At 39.3% G+C, this 26,582-nt stretch overlaps 1 protein-coding gene across 1 annotated transcript in view; it reads left to right on the top strand.

Moving 5' to 3' along the window:
• Positions 1-2,581: 2,581 nt before the first annotated feature.
• The window catches only part of TPRG1 (tumor protein p63 regulated 1), a 33,711-nt gene continuing 9,710 nt past the window's right edge, over positions 2,582-26,582 (top strand). The window contains exons 1-2 of the mRNA XM_027552198.1: positions 2,582-2,806; positions 13,185-13,276. Of these exons, the coding sequence (XP_027407999.1) occupies positions 2,582-2,806; positions 13,185-13,276 (317 nt within the window). The remainder of the gene's footprint in view (positions 2,807-13,184; positions 13,277-26,582) is intronic.

Genomic DNA, 26,582 nt, shown 5'->3' with positions numbered 1-26,582 from the left:
ACCTCTAGTACCATCTGTGCTGTGGACAGGGCGGGGGTTGGGGGGGTGGCATCCCACCAACTCTGGGATCCTCAGAGAGATGGAAACAAATCCATCATTCTAGGGCTGCTGGGAGAATCAGAGGAAATAACCTGTAATGTGATCAGCAGAGGGCTTTTTGCTTGTGAGTCTCTGACCAGCCACGTGTTCCCTCCACTCAAGCCCCTCAGGGTGACTGTGTATGTCCACATTTGCCTGAGACAATGCTGGTTTATGCCTATCATCCTAGCATAAGTGTTAATAGCACTTTCTTCATGCTCAGAAGTATCCAGGGTTAGGCAATAAACTATATGCTAGTACTGTTTTACCACCCTTGACTACTCTAATTATTCCCAGTTTCAATCATGTAAATTTGCTGTGGGTAGGCACCACTTCTCACTTTCTGTTGCTTCACAAAGAGGAAGGAAATGGAGTTTGTGGGAAGGAGCCCTACGACTAAGGTGGCATTCCCAGTCCCATGGTGACACTGGGCAGGAGAACTTCCTACGTCGTAGCATTGGGCGTGTGTGCACAGCAGCTGTAACCGTGTGGCCGCAGCTTGCGAAGGGCCACTTGGTTGAGGACACCTTTTGCTAGGCTAGCGTGTAGCTTCTATTTTGTTTTGCTTTGTGATACTTCTTTTAATTTACAAAATATTAGTGAATCTACTGTGTTTCTATTTAAGTCAGAGGAAGTCATTGTAAGCATCCAGAACCTTATGAAAACAGAAAATAAAAATCACCTGTAACTGTATCATCCTGAGACAATCATTGCCTTTTTAAAATTGAGGTCTACTTGATATACAATACTATATACATTTCAGGTGTACAACGTAGTGATTCACAATTTTTAAAGGTTACCCCAGTTATAGTTATAAAATACCAGCTATATTTCCTGTGCTGTACAATATGTCCTCATAGCTTCTATATTTTACACATAGTAGTTGAAAGTGAAAGTCGCTCAGTGTTGTCCAATTCTTTGCGACCCCTTGGACTATACAGTCCATGGAATTCTCCAGGCCAGAATACTAGATTGGGCAGCCTTTCCCTTCTCCAGGAGATCTTCCCAACTCAGGGATTGAACCCAGGTCTCCTGCACTGCAGGTGGATTCTTTACCAGCTGAGCCACAAGGGAAGCCCAAGAATACTGAAGTGTGGTAGCCTCTCCCTTCTCCAGCAGATCTTCTCACATCAGGTATTGAACTGGTGTCTCCTGCATTGCAGGTAGATTCTTTACCAACTGAACTACCAGAGAAGCCCACACATATAGTTGATACCTCCTAATTCCTTACCCCTATCAGGTCCTCTCTCCTTTCCCTCTCCCCATTGGTAACCACTAGATTTTCAGAGATGATCATTGTTAATATTTTATTTTACTTCTTTTCAGATTTTGTTTCTAACCTCTGTCCTACCATACATGTATATACGCATGCAAGTTCAGGTATTATGTCTTCTTCCCTTCCTTCCTGCCTCCCTCATTCCCTCCCACCCTCCCTTCCTTCTTCTTTCTGAATTATTGTAACAAATTTGAATAACATTTTCATAATATTTTATGACTTATTTTTCCATTAGCATTACATTTTGGACATCATTCTGTAGCAATATATTCTCACATTTCTGATGACCAAATTGTATTTGTGCACTATGACTCTTGTCTTAGTCAATTATCTGCTGATGGATACTTAGTTTCACTATATATATTTTTAGTATTAATCACAATGTTGTGTGAGTGTCTAATATTGCTATTACATACAATGTCGTGCTGTTAGACATGAAGTTATTTATTTATTTTTTTTGCTATTAGACACAATGTTGTAATGCATGGCCTTCTATATTTACATCTTTTGGCATTTGTCTAAATTATTTCTTTAGGATACATTTTTATTTTTTAATTTATTTTTTTACTTAAAAATTTTCTTTTTGGAGTATAGTTGATGTACAATGTTATATATAGCAGGTGTACGATGTAGTGATTCACAATTTTTAAAGATTATATTTCATTTATAGCTATTATAAAATATTGGTCATATTCCCTGTGTTGTACAATATGTTCTTGAGGATACATTTTTAGAATTGCAATTTTCAGTTTCAAGAAAGCACTCAGTTCTAAGTGCTTCTGTGCCCTATTAGTAAGAAGTACATTAAAAAGTGCATTATCATTGCTTTTAACTCCTAAATAAGCTCACAGGCCAGTAGACTTTCAAGAAAAAACACTACAAAAACTTGAAGAGAAATTTTCAAGTGATAATAATTTCATATTGTTCTTTCCTTGTTTACCTTCCTGTTTCATGGAATTAAAGATGGGGAAAATGGAACTACTTGTAGCCTCTTTTTTTTCTGTCCAGAGAGTCTCTGCTGCTGTCCCCTGGTAAATGTCCCCTGATGATCATATTGTCTGTGTTACTGAACTCCATCCGTCAGTGCATCTGTTCAGTTAACGTAAGGTGGGTTTGTCAGTTTCGGGAGCTTTGGTTGTTCATCATGGGCTTTTTTCCATAGTTAAGACACAGGTGATATTTTTTTTTTCCCCTGAGAATTTTGTTTCTTTGTTTTAGGCTAAAGAAATGTCAAGAATTGGGAGCTCTGAGGGATTCCAGCCTGTGTCTCTGAAGCGAGAGGAAGATGACCAACCTTCTGAGACGGATCAGCTGTCCATGGAGGAGAGGGAGCCAGAAACAGAGGTCCCAGTGCCAAAGCAGATTTCAAGGCTGCCAAGTGTGGTTGAATCAGCTCTCTACCCGAATCCCTATCACAAGCCTTATCTTTCACGGAAGTACTTCGTTACTCGGGTAAAATCATAAAAGCATTAGTGTTCTTAAATACTGCATAAGACTTCTCTTTAACATCTTAATATTCTTCCATATACCACATTTTATCAACAGTTTTCACATTTGTTATCTCATGTAATAACTACAATAACTGTGAAGAAGTCATCCTTATCTTAATGTCAGGTGAAGGATCTGAATTTCAGAGAAGTTATGGGTCTATTTTGACCATCAGAGAAGCAGGTCCTCCAGTTTCCATGGGTCTTTGGCTCCTCAGTTTTGTATTCCTGCTAAACCTGACCTCAATAAGTTAATGCTCCATGAAGAGAAAACCAGACTTGCTAGAAGAATATAAAGCTGGGAGCCCAGAGGGAGTTATTTGCTCTATGTTAGGAAAAGACATGAGTGATGGAATAGAAAGCATTGCTGAGAATACCTGAACCTCAAGGGTATACAGGGCATGCTGGTAGTCGAGTGTAGGGCAGGCACTTCATTCCAAATATAGAGTTGCAGTCTGGAACTCAGCTTCTTCCCTGTGCATCAAAGCTGGGGAGTAAATAGATGGGTGCATAATGAGGGTGGTGTTTATATATCCAAATGTTAAAAATATTTCCGACTTCTCACGTTTGGATCAAGTAGAAACATCCTTGGTTTCTAGTACCTTCCTCTGTCTTGAATTCTCCTTCCTGTTTATAGATCTGCTTTCAGATCAGATCAGATCAGTCACTCAGTTGTGTCTGACTCTTTGTGACCCCATGAATCGCAGCACGCCAGGCCTCCCTGTCCCTCACCAACTCCCGGAGTTCACTCAGACTCACGTCCATCATATCAGTGATGCCATCTAGCCATCTCATCCTCTGTCGTCCCCTTCTCCTCCTGCCCCCAATCCCTCCCAGCATCAGAGTCTTTTCCAATGAGTCAACTCTTCGCATGAGGTGGCCAAAGTACTGGAGTTTCAGCTTTAGCATCATTCCTTTTACCAATCCTTTAACTTTCTTGTCAACACACTAGCAGTGAGCTCATAGGCTATAAACAATTAGAGGCTAAACTGCGGATTGTACACTGTGGCAGCAGAGACCACCTGAATTTTCACATGTACCTGGAGCATCTCTTTACTGACATTTTTTTTTTCAACTCAACCTCCTAAATAAGTGGTGGCTAAGAGTTTGAGGCTATTTATAATGTTTTAATTAATGAACTTGGATGTTCTAGCTTTTAAAGTTAATCTTTGGTTAAGATAAAGTTGTAACTAAAGAGACTCAGTGTGTGTGTATATGTGTGTGTGTGTTTGAAAACATATATCCACATTACCTATATTCAGTGAGTCTTAGCTATATCCAGTGACTCATATATGCAAATTGCTGGCATGTTCCTTATTATGTGTGTGTTTGTGTGTTTTTGTATATGTAAAGCAAATGGCTTGTTTTCCAAAGCATGGTAACTTTTTTGAATATGCAAAGTTTAGTTGTAAGATATATCTGGGATAAAAATCAAAGCATCCCTTAGAATGTCCATTTTTTTTGATAGTGATGATGTATCTATCAGGGTTAGATGAGAGAGGAACAGTGATGAATGATATGGAATAATAAATGTATCATTGGAAGCTGGTATAGTTAAGAGAGCTGCCTGAGAAATCTATGCAAAGCTGTTGTCTTTGCATCTGTTGATGGGTCTGGAGGTGTTATACATCAACCAACTGGCCGTTGTGCAGTAGAACTAGGGAACAGGGGAACCTACATGGACGAATTAGAACTCCTTTTGATCCGGCAGCACTCACCACAGAAAAATGGAACCTGTGCTGCTCTCCCACCAAGTTTGGATTTGAAGATGTGTGTCATTTTCAGGAAAAGCCAGTATTCTCCACCGAGTGAGCTGCACACTTACTCAGTTCAGGGAAGGAGGATCTGAGGGAGGAAGTCTGACTGTAACAAAAGAAGCTATAGGTCCAGGGGCTTCCCCCACTCCCTTTCATGCCATCAAACAAACAAGAGATCAGCAGATCTGAACAACGGGGTCTGATTGGCCTGCCCTGATCTTCAGCAAGAACACGACTAATGTTTCACTTCTACCTTTGAAGTCTGACACAAATGTCTGTTGTGGCCAACACTAAGTTGGAAGCAGACAAGAAAGGGAATTCTAGAAAGTGTAGTTGCAGCTCAGCTAAACTGACACAGATCTGTGGTTTACAAGGATTCTGTAAATTCTTGTAAAGTTACAACAGAGCTTTTATTTATTTGTTTACATGATGCTTTTATTTGTGTGGCTCTGTGTAGCTTATAAGAGACAGTCCCCTGGAGCAGCACTGTGAGGTAGGCAGAGAAAGGCTTATCAGTCTTGTTTTAGGAGTAATGCACAGAAGCTTCAGAGGAGTTAAGTGACTAAGTCGTATGATATTAGTGTAAGACCTGTAGCTAGGCTCTGTATCTTCTAAGTCCGGTGGTCTTTCTACCATAAAGTACAATTGAACTTAGGATGTTTTAGTAAAGGTTTTCTATTACTGACTCTGATTCATGTGAAGAACATCTTTTCCACCAGGTGTATAGAAATCAACTTTAAGTTCTCAAGAGCCTGGGAAGGAAAACCTTCTTCTAATTTTGTCAGTGAGTCTGAAGTAGACACAAGGACTCTTTAGGAGGTGAGTGTGAGGGCTACATTCCCAAGGCAGTCAGCATTCACTTTCCTTCAGACTAAGAGACAAAATATGAAGAGGTTTTATTACTTTTTTTTCTTCTTGGTTTCTTTTTTTTCTTTTTTTTAGCACACGAGTATAATGAATGTGCTTTAATGCATTCTAGGATAATGAAAATGAGATTGTTGGTTCTACTGAAACAATGATAAATATTAGCTTGAATAAATAAAGGAATGATATGGTTTTACTACCTTGTAAATCACAGATCTGTTGATGTGGTGGTAGATGAGGAAATGGAAGGAGATATGTGTGTGTGGTGTGTATGTATGTATAAATTTCTTCTCTTCAAAGTATGGATAAAATGTCAGTTTTATCTGAGAGTTTAAATAAGCTACTTTTTAAAGGGTTCTTAATACAGTGTAAGACACACCTATTAACATTTCATAAACAGCATCTCTTGCTATTCTAAATACTTTCTTCCTCTTTTTTTTTTTTTTGGTTAATTTGGCATTCACATTTCTGTAAGTGGTAATAAGACATGGCATTAAGATGCCCATGACCTCACCATGACCTCTAAAGTAAGGTATAAATGTAGACCTATAGGGTCTGGAGCAGCAGAGAGGTTTAAATGAAGGAAGCTAACTCATTTTCTCGAGGGATAATTAAATCAGACCAGGACTATGAATGACTCAGACCTATGAAACATTAATCACATCACAAGGTATCACTTCTTGGAGCTGAAAAGAGCTCTAGTCCAGTGATGATCTGGTGTGGTGCTTCTCAGCTTTATCATGCAAACAGATTACCTGGAAAGCTTGTTAGAATATTGGTCTGATTCAGTAGGTCTGGGATGAGGCCTTAGATTCTGCATTTATATGCACTCTATGGAAATACTCATGCTTTCTGTCCACAGATCACACTTTGAACACCAAGTTGCTAGTCAACGCTCTCATTTTTAGTGGCAACTAAGACCCAGAGAGGGGCAGAGGCTCACCGGAAGTCCTAACACTTAGTGCACGCTGACTTGCCCAAGAAGCTAATAAGAACCAAAGCTGGGTTTAGAGTTGATGTTTCCCAATTCCCATTCATAGTTCTTGATCCCAAGCAGTGATTTTAAAAGAAATCAATTTATTACAGTGTAAGAGTTTTAAGGCTATGTGGCAAATGCAGAAGAGCAGTAAGACTGAGTAGACAAATTTTTTGGCCTTGCATTTTAGGTTTTAAAGTAATTTCACTGGAGGTGGTTTATAATTCCACAGCTCAAAGTTAAAGAAAATATATAAATATGCTTTTATACATTTTGATGAATATCCTTTCTTACTTTTTTCTTACATGTACATTTTATTGTGCAAAACATAGGGTTACATCTGTTGTGTGTGCTCAGGTGCTCAGTTATGTCTGACTCTTTGCAGCCCCATGGAGTGTAGCCTACCAGGCTCCTTTGTCCTGGGGATTCTCTAGGCAAGAATACTGGCATGGGTAGTCATTCCCTTCTTGAGGAGATCTTCCCAACCCAGGGATTGAACCCAGATAGCCTGAGTTGCAGGCAAATCCTTTACCATTTGAGCCACCAGAGAAGTATCATGGAAACGTAATACAATTTATTTAAGTTTTGCTGTATATTTAGGCTGCTTTTTGTTCATATCTTTTAACTTGGAAGGGAAAGTTATTCCTTGGCTCACTGAAGCAGATGGACTCAATTTCTTAGCTGCCAGGTGTGGACACCTAGTGCTCTAATAAGAGGAGGATCAATTATATGAGTTTCAAGTTGGATATGGAAATATAAGATAATTTAAAGCAAACAAGAGGCATCTTTAGCATCATAACATTGTGTATTAGATCACATCTCTCAATATCTGGTCATAAAACAAGTTAATCTGGTCCCTTGAACCTCTTATGTTATTTTATGGGTCACTCTGAGTTGTTGCGTTCTTTCCTTAGTCTTCCAGACAAGTGTTTATTTACTGCAACTTTGCCCTTCTGATGTGGCTTAGCGACATTCTTGCTTCGAGCCAGGAAGGGCCTCAGAGAATATCTAATCCTACCCCTAGGACACACAGAACTGATGTGACGTCTCTTCTCTGGCAGCTTAGGGGCCATGGCAGGCCTGGAACCCAGGATTCCTGGCACTTTGTGCCACCTCTCCACTGTCTCTGACCTTGGACAGTGAATGAGCAGTCACATAATGAGGGTCTGAACCAGTTGCTATCAGTCTGCTTGGATAACCTTTTCCTCCTATTTTTGTTCATTTGCTATTATTGCTTAGACATGTCTAAAAATGGCCTACTGCCTTCTCTCCACAAAAGTACCCCTCAAGGCTAATAACTTGAGGTATATTATGATAATCACTTTAGTTGTAGAGAGTGATATTCAAAAGCAACTTCTTATGAAAGGAACAATACTTGATCTGCATGGGGAAAGATATATTTAAACTCCCTGTAGGACTCTATATTTGCAGATACCTTATCAGAAAGTTGAAAGCGATTAGAGATGGGGAATTATCTCTAAATTTATACTTGAGAATGTAAATTACATACAAACTAATGGGACTAAAACTATTTGATCTTTTAATATTTAATTAATGGTTCCCCGTGGCCTTTTTATAGCCTGTGTTCTATTGTGAGGAACGAGACTTTAATAAGCAGGTTCGGGACTTCCCATTGTGTGGCAAGATGTCATTGCCTTCATGACACTAATTTGGCTTTCATACTCTCTCCTTTTCCCTCTTCTCTTACCATAGGCTTCCCTGTGTCTTGCTCTTATACTGGGAACAACTAAATATATTAGTTGTATTGTTATTGTCTGTGTGAGCTTCCCTCTGGCTTAGAAATTATATATCTCACTGGGCAGAAGGTTTCTGGATTCCCCTCCTTATACTGAAATGCTTTGAAGATGGTAATAAAAGTTGATGTTTCTATCTGAGCATAGATCCTTAACAATTACGAGATAAGAAGCATTTCTTTCATTTTCAGAGAGAGACAAATTTGCCTGGGCTTTACAAATCAGGTCCAATTCAGAACTAGTTTCTTACCTTATGAATGTATCACAAAGCAAACCCTTTCTGAGGACGATGACACCCTCAAGAGAGAGCTGACTGTGTCTTAAGTCCCTAGGAGCACTCTTTTCTACTCTGTCCTTTCTTCTCACTGTCTGGCTAAAGTGTCCATTACAAGGGAAAATATTAATAGCAGACATGAATATTGTTTGTGTGACAATTGACTCCCAGGCTAGTCTAGCTCAAGGAAATGCAAGGAGACAAATACATATGTCTGTATATGCATGGCTGAGTCACTCTGCTGTGTACCTAAAACTTTTGCAGCATTGTTAATCAGCTCTACTCCAATATAAAATAAGTTCAACAACAAATACTTATGTCCTTGAACTTTCCTCAGCACATTTGTTTTGACTGAAACTATTTAGGGCTGGACATCAGAGAAGCTATTGTTCATTATGTCATGTAGTGACTTAAAAATAAAGATCCCCCTAATGATTTTTTTCTTAAAATTTATAATTAGAAATGTATGTGTACTCTCTTGCTAAGCTTTATTTGATCGGATGATGAGTACATATCATTCCAATATTCTTTCCTTTGAGTCTCAGGCTGCAAGGAGTCTCAGAGCTAATTGTTCCACTGCAATAATCATCTGATCCCCTGATCCTGGTATAAAGGTTTCCCTTCTATTTAGTATTAACAAGAAGAATGATAATAGAGTCTTTTATTATTCAATGTTATCAATGTGTTGGGCATTTCCAAACAGCTGCTACAGTTAATGGTATCTCATCTATCTAACAAATGCATGTAGACTGATTTGTGGAATGACAAGGTGACTTGGCGAGGGTCTCATAGCAACCAGAAAGGCTGAGATTTAAAAAAAAAAACCTTGGCCTGGACACAAGTCAAAAGGTTCACACACTTTATTGTATTTTTGACACTAAATGGCTGAAGTTAATGTATCATAGTAACCATGAGTAACAAATGGAGAAGAGTAAAATACTTTATCAGGACACGATGCATAACTGTTCCATAAAGGCGTGATCGATGTTTCTACTGAAGGTGAGAACTAAGGCAATGAGTACCCAGACAGGATTTCAGAGATTTCCAAACTGTTCTCTAAAGAATCCACTTTACTTTTAACCTTTAACTTTTGAAAAGGTGTATAGTAAAACAATGGGCTTCCCTGGTGGCTCAGCAATAAAGAATCCACCCAAAATGCAGGAGGCTCAGTACAGGAGGATGTGGATTTGATCCCTGGGTTGGGAAGACCCCTGGAGTAGGAAATGGCATCCCACTCCAGTATCCTTGCCTGGGAAATCTCATGGACAGAGGAGCCTGGTGGACTACAGTCCATAGGGTAGAAAAGAGTTGAGCATCCACACAGGGATGAGTAGTAAAACAACACCTCTATACACTGTGTCCACCATCACGTTCCTTCACTGTAGGGGACGCCTGTTAACCTTTTCTGTGTATCTTTCTAGAGTGACTTTAGGTGTGTACAAACAAAAATACTTATTCTTATCCATTCCTCCCTTTTTACACAAATGATGACATATTTACCCTTGCTTCATAGTATGTTTCTTCATTTTTTACATATTTATCGTATTTCATTGCATGTATGTATCCCATGATATACCTAACGAGTCTCCTATTCCTAGACTTTTGCATGGTTTCCAAGTTTTTGCTATCCACAAACCAGGCTGCAGAGGAAACTTTGCATATGTCATTTTGTACATATGCAAGAGGGTCAGTAGTATAACTTCATAGAAATGGAATGTGTGGATCAAAGGATAGATCATTTTGATGGATTTTGCTGATTGCCTTTCATAGAAAAGACGAGGAAAGTTTTGAAAATTTATACATTCTTTTATTTGTCTTTACATATTTTTGGCAAAGTGCCTGGTATAAAAGCATTAAACAAAATGCTTATTTCACTATTATTTCATTATTTTTCAATTCTATTTCTAATTTTTTTTCTTCTGAGAAGTACTAGTTTCACTACCAAGTTATATTAGCTTGAAGAAGAAATTACATGGATACAGGAAGAGAGACAGGAAAAATAGCCATGATGAATCATCAAAGAAATATCATTTGCAGAGAACTTTGACCATCGAGCCTGGTAGAGTCAGGGTGCATCATGGAGAGCTGAGGATGGGCGATGAGAGAATTGTCACAGAATCCCAGGAAATTTCCATGAAACATAGACCAGTCCTACCAGCTGTGCTGTGCTTAGTCACTCTATCATGTCCAATTCTTTGCAACCCCATAGACTGTAGCCTGCCAGGCTCCTCTGTCCATGGGGATTCTCCAGGCAAGAAGACTGGAGTGGGTTGCCATACCCTCCTCCAGGGGGTCTTCCCAACCCAGGGATTGAACCCAGGTCTCCCTCATTGCAGGCATATTCTTTACCATCTGAGCCACCTGGGACTGGATCAGTGATGCTGATACAACCTCTTGTGTCAACGTGAGCACAAAGCATATTTAATGAATGTCCCAGAACTTACTGATTTCATGACACACCAGGTTCAGCAGGCCTGGTGTGCTGTATTAGCTTTCTGACAGCCCTTCAACCAGCAGCAGAGGATGACAAAAGAGTCAGAAATCATTCAGTCTACTGGCTGACTGTCCAATTCAACAGGAAACTTGTTAAAATTGAGAAATCAGAATCTCTAGGTGTAAAGGCTGTGATTATATTTTCTTAAAGATTTCCAGGAGATTTTGATCATCAGCTTGGCTTGGAAAGCTTTGGTCCAGTCTACTCATTTGTCTTATAGATAAAGAAATGGAGGCCAAGGACAGTAAATCATTGTCTAGAGGTCAAAGAATTTGTTCATGACAGATCTGGAATATCAACCCAGGACACCCAACTCTAAGTAGTTGTCCTGCAAATTCCAGGATGACTTGGGCTGTGTGGAATGAATTGGAAGGGAGGGGGAAAAGTGAAAGTATGAAAGTGAAAGTCGCTCAGTCGTGTCTGACTCTTTGCAACCCCATGGACTATACAGTCCATGGAATTTTCCAGGCCAGAATACTGGAATGGGTAGCCTTTCCCTTCTTAAGGGGATCTTCCCAACCCAGGGATTGAACCCAGGTCTCCCACATTGCAGGCAGATTCTTTACTTCTTTTCCTATATTTTACATGTGGACTCATGTAAGATTTTTCTTAACCAATGGATTCTGTGGTCAACATTTTTTAAAGCCTTTTATCAATGACTGAGAAAACAAGCAACCCCAAATCCTACAACCCACTCACCTCTGGGAGAAAAGTATATTTGAATGGGTCTTGGCCAGGCTAGTGTCCCTGTTTCCTTTTAGGAAAGGTCTCAAACCAGGAGGATTAGGAGTGCTAATATTTATGGAAGATTAGGTGTTTAGTATAAATCCCTATTACACAGAGAAAATACGAGAGCTTGTAGCATACTTGTTCCAGGGTTGGGCATGAGGTCAGCACTGTGTTCTTTGCCTGGAGGTGGAATGTCTAGATTTCCTGTCTCCTGTCAGTCACCTCTTACCGGAGGGAACTTGACAAGTTACTTCCACATGCAGACCCGTTTCCACACCTATAAAATGAAATGGCTTATAATTGATGAGCCCTGACCTGTAGTGATTCTATACACTGGAGTTACCCAAGATGCTTTTAAAAATCCTGATGTACTGCAATGCGGATCCCACCCACTGCGTATCTGATATAATTGGCCTTGTGTTCAGCCTTGGCATTAGAATTTTCCAAAGCTCCCCTGGTGATTCTGATGAGTAACAAAGGCTGGGAGTGACTGCCTAGAGAACAATGGTTCTTACAGTAGAGTCCCACACCAATATCATCACCCAGGAACTTGATAGAAATGAAAATTCTCAGGCCCCTACTTGGAACTACTGAATCAGAATCTCTGGGGACAGTGCCCAGAAATATGTGTTTTAAAAACACATTTTAGGTGATTCTCATGTGCACTGAAGTTTAAGAATCACTAAGCTTGAGCGTCTATGAATTTCTTCTTTAGTCACTAAGTTGTGTCCAGCTCTTTATGATTCCATGGACTACAGTGCCACCCCTGCCCCCCACCTCCCCAACCAGGCTCCTCTGTCCATGGGATTTCCCAGGCAAGAATACTCGAGTCGGCTGCCATTTCCTTCTCCAGGGGATCTTCTGGACCCAGGGATTGAATCTATGTCTTCTGCATTAGAGGGAGGCTTCTTTACTGCTCAGCCACTAGGAAAGTGAATTTCTTGTTAAGGAACGCCAATCGATTTTTAAACTAGAGGAAGGCTCATAGTAGGAATACCTGCTTGGAGAATGGTGAAGAAAGAGAGATAAGGAGACAAAAAAGTTCATTTCCCAGAACCAGAATTACAGTCAGAACATTGGAAGGTTTTTCTTTTATGTTTTACTGCCATGTACTGTTTGAAGAGAGAAAAGTTTGATAAAAAAAAAAAAGGAGATATTGCTAAATGCATTGAATTTCATTATAAACATATTTGTTTGTCAGAAAAACTGGCCCTCTGAAAACAGCGATCCTAATTTCTTTGAACAAGTGAGAGTAAGATTATGAAAGGCTTATAGGACCTGGATCACTTTTGTCTCGGACAAGGAGAGCAGCTTAGTAAATACCAGAATTCAAGACTAAGCTCTCTGGCAGGCAGTGCCAACAACCAACAGGCTACTCCAAGAACTATCTTTCCTGGTCAGCTTTCTGGAGGTGGTGCTGGGATATAGTAACTAATCATAAGCATGAAGGGGACTCAGGCTTCTCTAAACTAGTTATTTTCTTCTTCCTACTCAGCCAGGGGTCATTGAGACTGCCATGGAAGACTTGAAAGGCCATATTACCAAGACTTCTGGAGAGACAATTCAAGGCTTCTGGCTCTTGACAGAGTGAGTAATTATGACTAAGTGAAGGGCAATGGAAATCTAGCCTTTTGTTTGACAATACCATAATAGAATAGGCGATGGCCAGAATTTCTGGAAGAATTTCTTCTGGTTACAGAGAGATCATCAATTACTCTCCTGTTGCAGAGTAAAGTCTTGTGGTGCCCCATGGCTGATGTTATGACCAAGTTTGACTTCTATGACTGTTTTCCAAGATAGTTGCCTCTCTCAACTATCATTGCAAGTACCTTAACTCAGGGCATGACCATTTCTCACAAGGACCATTGCATTAGCCTCCTAATTGAGCTCTCTGGTTCCAGTCTCTGTCTCTTGTAAGCACTCTCTCACCAATCATACCATGCTACTAACCATCCCACTCTGGATACAGTGGAAAGGAGGGTTGGGAAAGAGGATGGGTGAGGTCAACATATACAATGTGAATTTTGAGCAAAACACTAGGAAAAATCATGTAGGATAAAGACAGGTCACCTGGTAGAAAGGGATAGACTGGGAGATTGGGATTGGCATATACACACTCCTATATTAAAATAGATAACCAACAAGGACCTACTGTATAGCACAGGGAATTCTGCTCAATACTCTATAATAACCTAAATGAGAAAAAAAGAAGCTGAAAAAGAACATACATGTATGTGTGTACCTGAGTCACTTTGCTGTATACCTGAAACTATCACATGGTTAATCAGCTGTACACCAACATAAAATAAAAATTTAAAAATAAATAAATATAACCCCTTCCCCACCACTGCCAAAAAAAAGACAGGCCACCTGTTCAGAGTTAGGATAAAAACCAAATCTAACACTTACATCCTTGTCAATTTATTGACTGCTCTATTCACTCTCAAGTTTTAATCTTAGCTACAGGGGTTTTCATTGCAAAAGACAGCATGGAGATGGTTACCTTTCTGTCCTCCCCCAAAACTCTAGTGTCTATGTGACCTTTACTTAAACCACCAGGCAAATATGAGGAATGTCATGGTCTTTACAATAATAGGTAAAATATACTCATAATAAGGGTAAGAGGCATGTCTTTTCTTCTACAGAATCCATAACATTAAGAGGAGAATGCAGTTAGAATTTCACTTCAGAGTTCAGTAAGTTTCTTGGTAATATGATCTCCAGAGGTTTCAGCAGAAAAGTTCAGTAACTTCTATACCTTGAGTGAAGAATCATTTAGTCTTTCACCTCTGGGTGGGACATCTTCTTTGATTAAGTTTTAGGAGGGCAACTCTGGAATGTTTAAGCATCCAGGCAAGCAGAATAAATCCCTTAATCAATGAAATGCAGAACCAAATAACTTGTTTCCATCTGTCTGACCACCACATGATATCATTGTTTCAAAAGAGTTCCAATATTTGAATTAAAATGAATTTTGAAAACCAACCTGACAATTTCTGAGCATTTGTGTCTTAATATATAAATTAGAGATAATGATATATACTTGATGAGGTGTTAGGATGACTAAATGAGATAACGTAAAATTCTTAGCAAAGTCCCCAGCACATATGACTTTTCAATGCATATCAGTGTCCTTTCTCTGTTCACAGTAGTATTGGTAAGCCAATAGTTAATTTTTTGTTGTTATTTGTAGCCTCTACTTTTATTTTTATCTATCCATCTCCATCTCTATCATCATTATTTTCCACTCTCCACCTCTCATTGGCAGGGTAGAGTATGACTTGTGCAAATGAAAAGCCTGCCTTGATTAGGATAGGTGTCTACTTAAATTCTGAAGGTCACATCAGAGGTAAACACTTAACTAATTCATTTCTACAATGTATCTCATTTATAAGAAAAGATGCACAAATGTGGTCTTTCAAATTCAGTGGTGGATGTTTCTGTAACTCTTACATATTAATAATAGTATCAGTTATTTCTTTAATGGGCTTCCCTTGTGGCTCAGCTAGTAAAGAATCCGCCTGCAATGTGGGAGACCTGGGTTCGATCCCTGGGTTGGGAAGATCCCCTGGAGAAGGGAAAGGCTACCCACTCCAGTATTCTGGCCTAGAGAATTCCATGGACTCTGTAGTCCACGGGATCACAAAGAGATGGACACGACTGAGTGACTTTCTCATTTCTCTCTTTTCTTTAATAGTGCCTATTTTGTTTGATTTTATTTGACCTGTTTTTTAGTTGTTTGAATGCTTTTGCTTAGTGATTACAATAGCCAGTAGATATCAACTATCCAAAGATAAATCTGATTGTGTGATCTGTGTTGAGGCTTATCTCCATTATTGTGTGCTTGCTTTAATATCAACTAGGATGCTGAACCAAGCAGTGTTCAGATAAATATGAACAGTTTTACCCCCAAGACTCAAGTTTTGTACCTAGCTCTAAACCTAATAGGAAGCTCAAAGAATTGGAAAGCACTTTCCAGCAACTGGCTTTCTGTTTTGCTTTCATTTTGTGGTATCCATTTATGTTAAGGACAACAATAATGTGTGTATCCCATGCATGTAGAATTTCAAGCATCACATTTGCTTATTTGCTGTCAGGCTTTCTTCCTGTGTGCATTGAAACCCATTTCTCCTTTTTAAATGGTAGTGATTTTGTGTTCTTTTTTGGTCATCCTCTCTGTTAAAATTCTTTTACTTCTCCCATGACCCTCCATCAAAAGCAAGTTTCAAGAGATCTGATTTCAGTCATTTCTACCAGAGTAAGACATTGCCAGTTACTTTCCTTTGCCTGTTAATCCTTATAGCTTGATCAGACTGCCTACTTGTAATGGAAAGAGGTGTCAGTTGTAAAGATGTTCAGGCATCTGGACTAAATGAATGAGGTCCCAGACACTGTGACTGTTCAAGCAGAAGATAGGAGGTTGTTTGTCAAAAGAAAGACATGCATACAGGTTTTGAATGACTTATCACACTTAACTCTTCTGTTCATTTGTAGTGCAGCAAAAAAAAAAAAAAAAACAGCAAAAATAATCACATTAAAAGCAAACCTCCAAAATAACAACAGCAAGACTAAACAAAACAAATGTATAAATACACGGGCCCAGAGAGGTGAGAGCCCAGGGCTACTCTTGTGCCCTTTACTTGTTTTTCTAATGGAATAAGACCATCCATTCTTATAAGTTTCAGGGGCTATAATATAGACCAATTTCCCCAACCTTACCAACCACACAAGACTCTTTTCAAGCATAACACTTACTTGTATGTGACAAAAATGACTGGGCTTTGTGTACATCAACTTTCAGTTTCTTCTGGGGAGATGAAAAATCCTTGGCTGCTTATCAGTGGTTTAAAGAATGTCTGCTTTCAAATCAGTATTCCATCTTCAGAATCATGAATAGTAAAAACCCTTTTAATGTAGTGTAGGTTGTTGTTCAATAGCCAAGTCGCATCCAACTCTCTGTGACCTGATGGACTGCAGCACACCAAGCTTCCCTGTCCTTCACTGTATCCCTAAGTTTGCTCAATTTCATGTCCATTGAGTTGGTGATGCCATTCAACTGTATCATCCTCTGCCTCCCCCTTCTCCTCCTGCCCTCAGTCTTAGCATTAGGGTCTTTTCTGATGAGTTGGTTCTTCCCATCAGGTGGCCAAAGTATTGGAGCTTCAGCTTCAGCATCAGTCCTTCCAATGAATATTCAGGGTTGATTTCCTTTAGGATTGACTTGTTTGATCTTCTTGCTGTCCAAGTAGTACAGGTAGTGGTGGTTTTAGTTGCTAAGTCGAGTCTGACTCTGTGTGACCCCATGGACTGTAGCCCACCAGGCTCCTCTGTCCATGGGATTTTCCAGGCAAGAATCCTGAAGTGGTTTGCCATGCCCTCCTCCAGGGGATCTTCCCAACCCAGGGATCAAACCCACCTCCCTAACATCTCCTGCATTGGCAGGTGGATTCTTTAGTACTGGTGGGACCTGGAAACCTGGGGTTACTTTTACCTATTCTACTTGTGTGCTGGAAATAATTTATGATAGTGTGCTCATCTTTCACCAACTGCATGTTCAGGGATGTCATGCTGGTAGCTTGGAATTGGTGGCAGCAATTATACCATGGAAGTAAGCAAACTCTAGAGATCAGAGTTTGATTTTATTGTTTTGTTAATTGTCTAAACTTAAGAAAGTAGTCGAGGATACGCTAATGATGCAGATTAAGTTTAAAAGTGTATATGTGGCTATGATATTGTCATAACACAAAAAGGCTCAGAAAATGTTATATTCTTCCAGTATTCAAAAACTGTTATCCAATTCGGCAAAAGAGTCATCTTTTCACTGATGAATGGATGAAGTCTGGACAGGTGACTGAGGAAAAATGAATGCCAGACAGAGGCTGCAAGGCTGCAGAAGGTCTATCTATGTATGAAATAAGGGCATGAAATAACATTAAGCCAGTCAAGGCATTTTCTGGGGGATATCACTCAAACTAGTTCAGGTGAGCTTCTTTGTGATGTTCTAAATTTATACAAATGTATCATTCAGCAGAATTGAAAAAACAAAAGTTTGAAGGCATTTGGGTAGAGAATACAAGGAGGATAAGAGACCAAAAGGAGACCAAAACAAAAATGAGAAATGCAGTCAACTCCAGCGAGATCCCAGTTAGCTGAAACCATTAAGAATACCCTAAGAAGGGCTTTCCAGGGGGCCCTAGTGGTCAAGAACCCACCTGCCAGTGCAGGAGACATAAGAGACATAGGTTCGACCCCTGGGTGGGGAAGACACCCTATAGGAGGGCATGGCAACCCACTCTAGTATTCTTGCCTGGAGAATCCACGGACAGAGGAGCCTGGCGGGCTACAGTGCATAGGGTCACAAAGACTTGAACACAACTGAAGTGACTTAGCATAGCATGAAGCAAGGAGACTCCAAGTGAGACTCAAGTTTTTAGCTCAGCCGGTTCAGGAACTTTATAAGCCTCTATAGCTATAAAGACAGGATGATGTTTTATCTCAGCTTTATCTCCTCCTTGTGCTTTGTCTTCCTTGGTCCTTCTGGGAAAGGACTTTCAAAATAAATAGTGTGTACCCTTTTAGAAATGATCCATTAAGCCAGCCCCAAGAGAACAACTTGACACTCTATGGAGTCTCAAAAAGTGTGATACAATGGCAATGAAGTGGCTCTTGAGTCAAAAGTACTCAAGATGTCTTTGACTGCGGTGTTTCGGGAGGTGGGAAGAGATGGGATCTTCACTCCACGCACATTAGTGTGAAGTGGTGGTGGGGGTTGTTGTTCTTATTCCTCTTATTCCTGAATGAGAAGACTTGCCTCTAGTGGCTGGGATCAAGTAACTCTTGCTCTTCATCTTCGTGGAAAATACTTTCAGCATGTTTCATAGCCTACCTCTCCTGAAACCCATGTAGGTTTTTATCCATGGCTTTAGTCAAATCCAGCTCTCCCATGTTGGACAGACAGACATAAAATGAAGTAAAGGCAAGGAAGCAGCCTAGTGTCATAAAGAGTCCTGAATTTGGAATCAGAAAACTTGGGCTTGATTCCTGACTCTGCTGCTTATGATCAGTGTAGCTGGGTGAGCTTGAATGGGCTTTCCATTTTTTTTTTTAGTCAGTGAATTTGTTTTAGTACAGTCTTTAATCAATTAGAGATCCTCTGCTCTTGAAAGAAGCACAGCCACTGTTAATTTTTGGTATATATCATTCCAGCTCTTCTCTGCACATTTTTGTCAATGATTGCTATAATATTAATAGATAACATTTATTGAGCACTTAAATTGCACTTTGTGATAAGTGCTTTCTATGTGCTTGCCATTATATTGCTATAATTTATATAATTTTGATGATCTCTAATGGAATTTTTCTTAGGTTTTCCCTCATATTTTTCTCAGTTATCATGTAATTTTTGTAAAGTATTAGACAGTTACTTTTAAACTGTGAATGGCTACACAAGTGTGGATGTTTATATTATTCTTTTAAAATTGAAGTGCCAAGTAAGGGATATTTACCAGTAGGCCAGAGTAATATTTCACAGTTGGAAAGACAAATGAAAATATATATGACATTCTCTATTTGTTTTTGACAAAAAATAGTATTAAATTATATATTTTTAAATTTATATATTTTATTTATATATATTTGTAATTTAATCTATAAGTTATTATATAAATTATATTACATATTATATAATATTAAATATTATATAATAACTTATAGATTAAAAATTACTCTTCATTTAATTTAATCTTCATAGCATTTGTCTTAGGTAGAAATATCACCTCCAGTTTACAGATGAAGAAATCAAAGAGTAATACATATAAAATATTCAGAAGAGTAATACATATAAAATATTTAAACAATGAAGACTACTGGATAGCACAGGGACTATATGCAATATCTTGTAATAACTTATAATGGAATATATATATATATATATATAATTTTATACTCTTCCAGTATAAGCTATTAAACACACACACACATACACACACACACACACGTGTGTGTGTATGTATACATAACTGAATTACTGTATACCTGAAACTAACATAGCATTATATATCAACTGTATTTAATAAAAAATTTTTAAAAGAATAGCAGAGCTCTAAAGTAGCAGAGACAGGGCTCCAATGCATCATGCTGTTCTGACTTTTGCAAAAGTATTCTTTGTTTTGCCTTTGTGCTCAGATTCCATGTGTGCCCCTTATCAGATTGTAGCTCAATGGATAAACTCAACTCTATTTCCTGGGCTTGGTGGGGTGAGTGGAAGTGTGCAGGGCATTTTTGCTTAATTTAGAATGATTTCCCAGAAGAAATAACCATGGTGAATGTTTATATAAAAAGTGAGGTGTCCTGGGAGCAAAGCAATGTTGAGGCCCAGGAGATCAGGAGCCATTTCTTAGGTTTAGGGTGCCACTGAGTTCACTGGTCTCCAAAGCTGTGCCTGTGTTTGCTTTCACACCTGAGTTCATATTTGATCCTCAGACAGACCCATGGGAGAAAGCAAGGAGGGGCTATTGGCTTCATTTTATGGATGAAGAAACCCAAAGATTAAATGACCTATCTAAAGGCAACTGCTTATTAAGGGTCACAGGAGGACCTGGCTTCACAGGTCCTCTCTCCCGGCCAGGTGGTCTTCTCATCGCTCTGCTCTTGCTGCCTTTTGTGATTTTTCATCTCCTGACACAGTCATCACCACAGTTTAAATTGGTTAAATGATCTTTGGGCCTGTGTCTTGTTTCTGTGTGGACTGTCTGTTGTTAGCAGGCAGGAGGACTGAGATTTGCTGGTCAGGATCGAGACCTTTTCCTCTTTTCTTCTCCATACCTTTCTGGCCTTGTGCTGTCCATTTGATCTTATTTAGTCTTTTCCCCAGAATCAGCTAAAAAGTCAGATACCTGTAGGGAATGGTGGCTACTGCTGTTGGGCTAAGGTTAATGGTGCTTCATCTTGTCGCAGTCTAATTACGAGCACTGAACTACTTTTGTAATGAGCAGCACTGCTGCTAATAATTTAAAAAATAAAAGCCAAACAAAACAAAACAAACAAACTGTGAACCTAGGGATTGCTGAACATTTCATTCATGAATAATAAATGTGAAATGCAAATGAACAGACTGAAATGTATCTCTTACCCAACCCCACTCATTTTTGCATACTTCCATCTCTTCTAGACTTTGCTACTCAAAGTGTGGTCTTAGAATCACCCCAACAGCAGCAGCAGTACTTAGGAGTTTGTTAGCAGTGCTGACACGCAGGGCCACCCCAGTCATGCAGAACCTGAGTCTGCATTTTCACAGGGTTCCCAGTGGGTTCCTGTAATTAACCTCTGGGAAGCATCAGTCTAGGTCACTTTCATGCTCATGTTCTGAGGACATCAGTGGATTCTCACTGCTTATGTGCCCTTCTGTTGCATCTTAAAGATCTTACACTGGCTACGAACCTTACACTAGTTCCTCTTCATCCCCTGATATAGTGCTGTGTGCTCTGCTCTCTCACTTAGGACATGTCATAGACTGAATTTCCCCTTCCAGCTTTATTTATTATTATGCCCCTTAGTAAATTCTATCAGTCAAATGGAACTGCCTGCTGATCCCCTAAAGTTACTGACACAATGCCTTGGCCTCATGATTATACTCATCCACTTTATCTGGTATGCTATCTCTCCCTCCTGTTCATTCAGACCTTTCCTGTCCTTCAGGGATACTATGCCCATAAAACCTTTCCACAGTGATTCAGGTGAGAATAATTTTCTCCTCCTTCTCTGTGCTTACCTTCTACAACATAATATAGTTCATTTTGAGGAAAGCACTGCTTAAGTCAGGGCCTAATTCTGACTCACCTTTGTCCAAACCCATCTCTGCCCACCTCTCAGTACTTGGTACAATGTCTGACATGTGGTAGGGCTCAGAATCCAATATGGACTTGACTTGCATCTAATTCGGGTAGAGACATCTACTGCTTGAAACTCTTCACTGACACCGGTGGGGTCCATCCATCGAGTCCTGCCTCCATTACCCTGGGCCTCCAAGCAGCTCAAAGCCCAGTGACACTTCCTCCATCCTTGGGTGAAAGCAGTCAGGCTGAAAAGGGCCTCAAATCTATCAAGATGGTAATGACCTGTGGCAAGACTCTGGCAGCAACAAAAGCACCTCTGTCGCCAGAATCCATTTATCCTGGGTCAGTGTTATCAACAGCCACCTAATTAAACATGTTGCTTTTCTCTCTAAATTCCTCCATGGCAGCAGCCTCATTCAGATAGCTAATGATCCTGAGTAACCTGAATTACAGGACAGTGAGGGCATTTAGTTACTGCAGTCACAAACATACTTGCAAGTGTTTTTGTTTTTCCAAGACTGCTAAAGAATTAAGGAGGAGTCAAGAAAGGCCAAGAGGTGGGATAAAGTCTGATGCAGCTACATGTCCAGCTCCAACACTTATTAGTGATGTGACCTTGGTATGTAAGTTTCTTCCTCTGAGCCTCAATTTTACCACTTATAAAGTGGGTATGTAAATAAGGATATTAATTTAAGAATTCAATCATTTAATATATATACAATGCTTACACTAATTTTTTGCCATATAGTATGTTCCACTTTCCTGCATTGGAGAAGGAAATGGCAACCCACTCCAGTGTTCTTGCCTGGAGAATCCCAGGGACGGGGGAGCCTGGTGGGCTGCCGTCTCTGGGGTTTCACAGAGTCGGACATGACTGAAGCCACTTAGCAGCAGCAGCAGCAGCAGCATGTTCCACCCAAGAGTTTGCTTTTATAATAATAATTATTATTATTAATAGTGACTCATGTATGTATACATTTATGTGTTTACTGAGCTCCTTACATAAGCCAAACTTTGCCCTAAATGATGAAAATTAAAAAAAATAAGTAAGACAAAATTTCCATCTTCAAGAAACTCTCAGTCTTGTGGGGAAGGAGAATGTGTAAATGAAACGCAGCACAGTATGATACTTGCTGATACACAATCTGGCAAGTAATTTTGTGGGAGCGCAGAACTCACTGTGTCTGTATTGTTGACATAGGTCAGAAGTATAACCAGGATTAAGGAAGGAAGAGACATTTCCAAAAAGATAGGATGGGAAATAATATCCCAGGAAGGAGGGGACTCTGTGCGATAACTGAGGCAGGCTCAGGGAACCATAAGCAGCTCAATGTGGCCAGATTACAGTGAACAAGTCAGAGGACTAACAACAAGCTAGGAAGGCTTGAAAGGAACCAGGAAGAAAAGAACTTCAAAGGCCAGACTAAGGAGTCTGGATCATGTATTTCATTTTGGAGTCACAAATTGGAGAGCCATAAGCCGTTACCACCCTGCTCAGTTTTTTTAAAATTTGAATGTGTTCAGTTAGAGCATATACTCGCAGTTTGCCAACACCTTGTCACTTCCCATTGCCTTCCACTGGCTCCTCTTCATCCCCTGATGCAGTGCTGTGTGCTCAGCCCTCCCACTCAAGATGGCCAACTGTATGCAGCTCTTCCAATCCCAGCTCTTGTGATCTCACCTTGCTATCTTGAAATAAGTCATGACAGAAGAATTTATACCAAGGAAATAACATCAGAGCATCATCATTATTAACATTATTGTTTTAGAATATGCTTACCATATTTAAGAATATGCTTACCAAATGCTTATAAGCATTTCTCTCTTATTCAAAGATATCACATAAGATGTTCACATTATTAGAAAGGCAATAGATTCTGGAAACAATTGCCCAGTAACTTTAAACTTGTTGTTGCTGTTCAGTCGCTAAGTTGAGTCCAGCTCTTTGCAACTCCATGGACGGCAGCACACCAGGCTTCCCTGTCCTTCACTGTCTCCAAGAATTTGATCAAATTCATATCCATTTAGTCAGTTATGCCATCCAACCAGCTCATCCTCTGTCATCCCCTTCTGCTCCTGCCCTCAATCTTTCCCAGCTTCAGGGTCTTTTTCAGTGAGTCACCTCTTCGCATCAGGTGGAGCTTCAGCTTTAGCATCAGTCCTTCCAGTGAATATTCAGGGTTGATTTCCTTTAGGATTGACTGGTTTGATCTTGCTATCCAAGGGACTCTCATGAGTCTTCACCACTGGAATTCAAAAGCATCAGTTCTTTGGTGCTCAGCCTTCTTTATGGTCCAACTCTCACATCTGTATACAACTACAGAAAAAAACCATAGCTTTGACTATACGGGCATTTGTTGGCAAAGTGATGTTGCTGCTTTTTAATATGCTGTCTAGGTTTGTCATAGCTTTTCTTTCAAGGAACAAATGTCTTTTAATTTTGTGGCTACAGTCAGTCTCCACAGTGATTTTGGAGCTCAAGAAAATAAAATCTGCCTCTTTTCCCACTTTTTTTCCCATCTATTTGCCCTGAAGTGATAGGACCAGATGCCATGATCTTTGTTTTTTGAATGTTGAGTTTTAAGCTGGCTTTTTCATGGTCCACTTTCACCCTCATCAAGAGGCTCTTTTTAAACTTAGTCTTGATTATTTAGGGGACTGCCAATATGTGTTTTAGTAAAGAAAACAAATAAGACCTCAACCTTAATATGGAGGCTATCAATCCATTTAGTCCATTTACAGTCCATACATATCAATCCATTTACAGCTGTTATACAAATAACTATTATAGTCTTTTATGAATAAACATGCTGCCTGATTCACAAAGAGGAAATTGTTTCAACCCTCTGGGGTCCTTGCTGCTGCTGCTGCTGCTGCTAAGTCACTTCAGTCGTGTCTGACTCTGTGTGACCCCAAGACAGCAGCCCACCAGGCTCCCCCGTCCCTGGGATTCTCCAGGCAAGAACATGGAGTGGGTTATCCCAAAATTCCCTGATGTAGGGAAAGTAGGTTTGGTCTAGGAAGAGTAATCAATGCGAAGAGAAAAGAGCTTCTGCTTCCACTATATGTTCAATAGAAAGAATTACCAAGTTTAAAAATTACTGTGGCTTCTGAAATGTTGTGCTATTTGAATTAATAAAAATGAAGACCTCCAAGCAAATCAAATTACCAGGGAAATTGAGAAAAATTGTATAATGATGAAAGGGTCAATCCTTTCATCCAGGAAGATAGAGCAATCTTAAATGTGTATGCACCATATAATACAGCTGGAAAATATCTGAAATAAAACTGATAGAACTGAAAGGAGAAATAGACAAATCCATGATTATCCGGGAGACTTTGAGACCATTCTTTCAATAACTGATATAAAAATGAGCATAAATTCAGCATACATTTAGAATAATTTAACAATACTAGGACCCAATCAACAAAAATCTGATTCTCTGAAAAGTTTAATAAAATTCACAAACTGCTAGCAAGAATGACAAAGAAAATTTAAAAAAAGGAGAAAAGGAGACACAAATTACCAATATTTGGAATAAAATAGGGTGTATCACTACAGACCTGATAAAAAACAGAGACATAATAAAGAATTATGGCTAACAATTCTACACATATAAATTTGACAGGTTGGATGAAATGAACCATTTCTTCAATACACACAAACCACCATGACTCACCCAAGATGAAATAGATAATTTAACAATTAGGGAACTAAATTTGTAATTGAAACCTTCCCCCAAAGAAATATCTGGGCGCAGGTGGTTTCACTGAATTGTATTAAATGTTTAGAGAAGAATGAATACCAATACATAATCTTTTCCAGTAAAGGGGCTTCCCTCATAGCTCAGTTGGTAAATAATGCCCTGCAATGCAGGAGACCCCAGTTCAATTCCTGGATTGGGAAGATCCACTGGATAAGGGATAGGCTACCCATTCCAGTATTCTTGGGCTTCCCTGGTGGCTTAGCTGGTGAAGAATCTGCCTGCAATTTGGGAGACCTGGGTTTGATCCCTGGATTGGGAAGATCCCCTGGAGAAGGGAAAGGCTTTCCACTCCAGTATTCTGGCCTGGAGAATTCCATGGACTATATAGTCCATGGGGTTGCAAAGAGTCAGACAGGACTGAGTGACTCACTTTTTTTTCTTTTCCAGAAAATAGAAGAGAAAGGAACACTTCCTAGCTCATTCTATGATGCCAGTTTTAACCTGATACTAAATTCAGACAAAGACAGTACAAAAATAAAACTGCAGACCAATACCCCTCATGAATATAGATGTAAAAATTCTTAACAATACATTAGCAAACAGAAATCAGCAATATAAAAAATGTAATATATACCATGATCAAGTGGGGTTATTCCAGGGATGCAAGGCTGGTTCAGTATTAGAAAATTAATCAGTGTGCTCCATGATATTAAAAGGCTAAAGAAGAAAAATCATATGATCAGATCAATTGATGCAGAAAAAGCATTTGACAAAATTCAGCACATTCATTCATGAGAAAAATAGTAAAAAAAACACAAAAAAAACAGAGGGAAATCTTCAATTTGATAAAGAAAGTCTGCATAAAACCTATAATTAACATCATACTTTTGGGAAAGAGATAACGTTTCCTCCCTAAGACTGGAAACAGAATGGGTATGTCCACTCTCACTACCAACATTTAACATAGTTCTGGAAGTTCTAGCCAGCATAATAAAGCAAGACAGGAAATAAAAGGCATACAGATCCAACAGGAAGAAATAAAAACTGGCCCTAACTGCAGTAAGCATAATAATCTATGAAGAAAATTCCAAAGAATTACCAAAAATTTTCCAGAACTAATAGATGAGTTTAGTAAGTTTGCAAGATATACAATCAACATATAAAAACCATTTCAATAAAAATTAAAAATCAATTTTATTTCTATGTACTAGGGCAAAAACAAATAAAAATACAATAACATTAATAATGACTCAAAAAAGGGAAAATATTTAAGTGTAAATCTAATAAAATATATACAGGACTTACATGCCGAAAGCTGCAAAATGCTGATAAACAAAGATCTAAATACCATAT

This window comes from Bos indicus x Bos taurus, chromosome 1 (assembly GCF_003369695.1).
Source record: "Bos indicus x Bos taurus breed Angus x Brahman F1 hybrid chromosome 1, Bos_hybrid_MaternalHap_v2.0, whole genome shotgun sequence".
NCBI lineage: Eukaryota > Metazoa > Chordata > Mammalia > Artiodactyla > Bovidae > Bos > Bos indicus x Bos taurus.
This window is presented reverse-complemented; position numbering and strand designations above follow the sequence as displayed.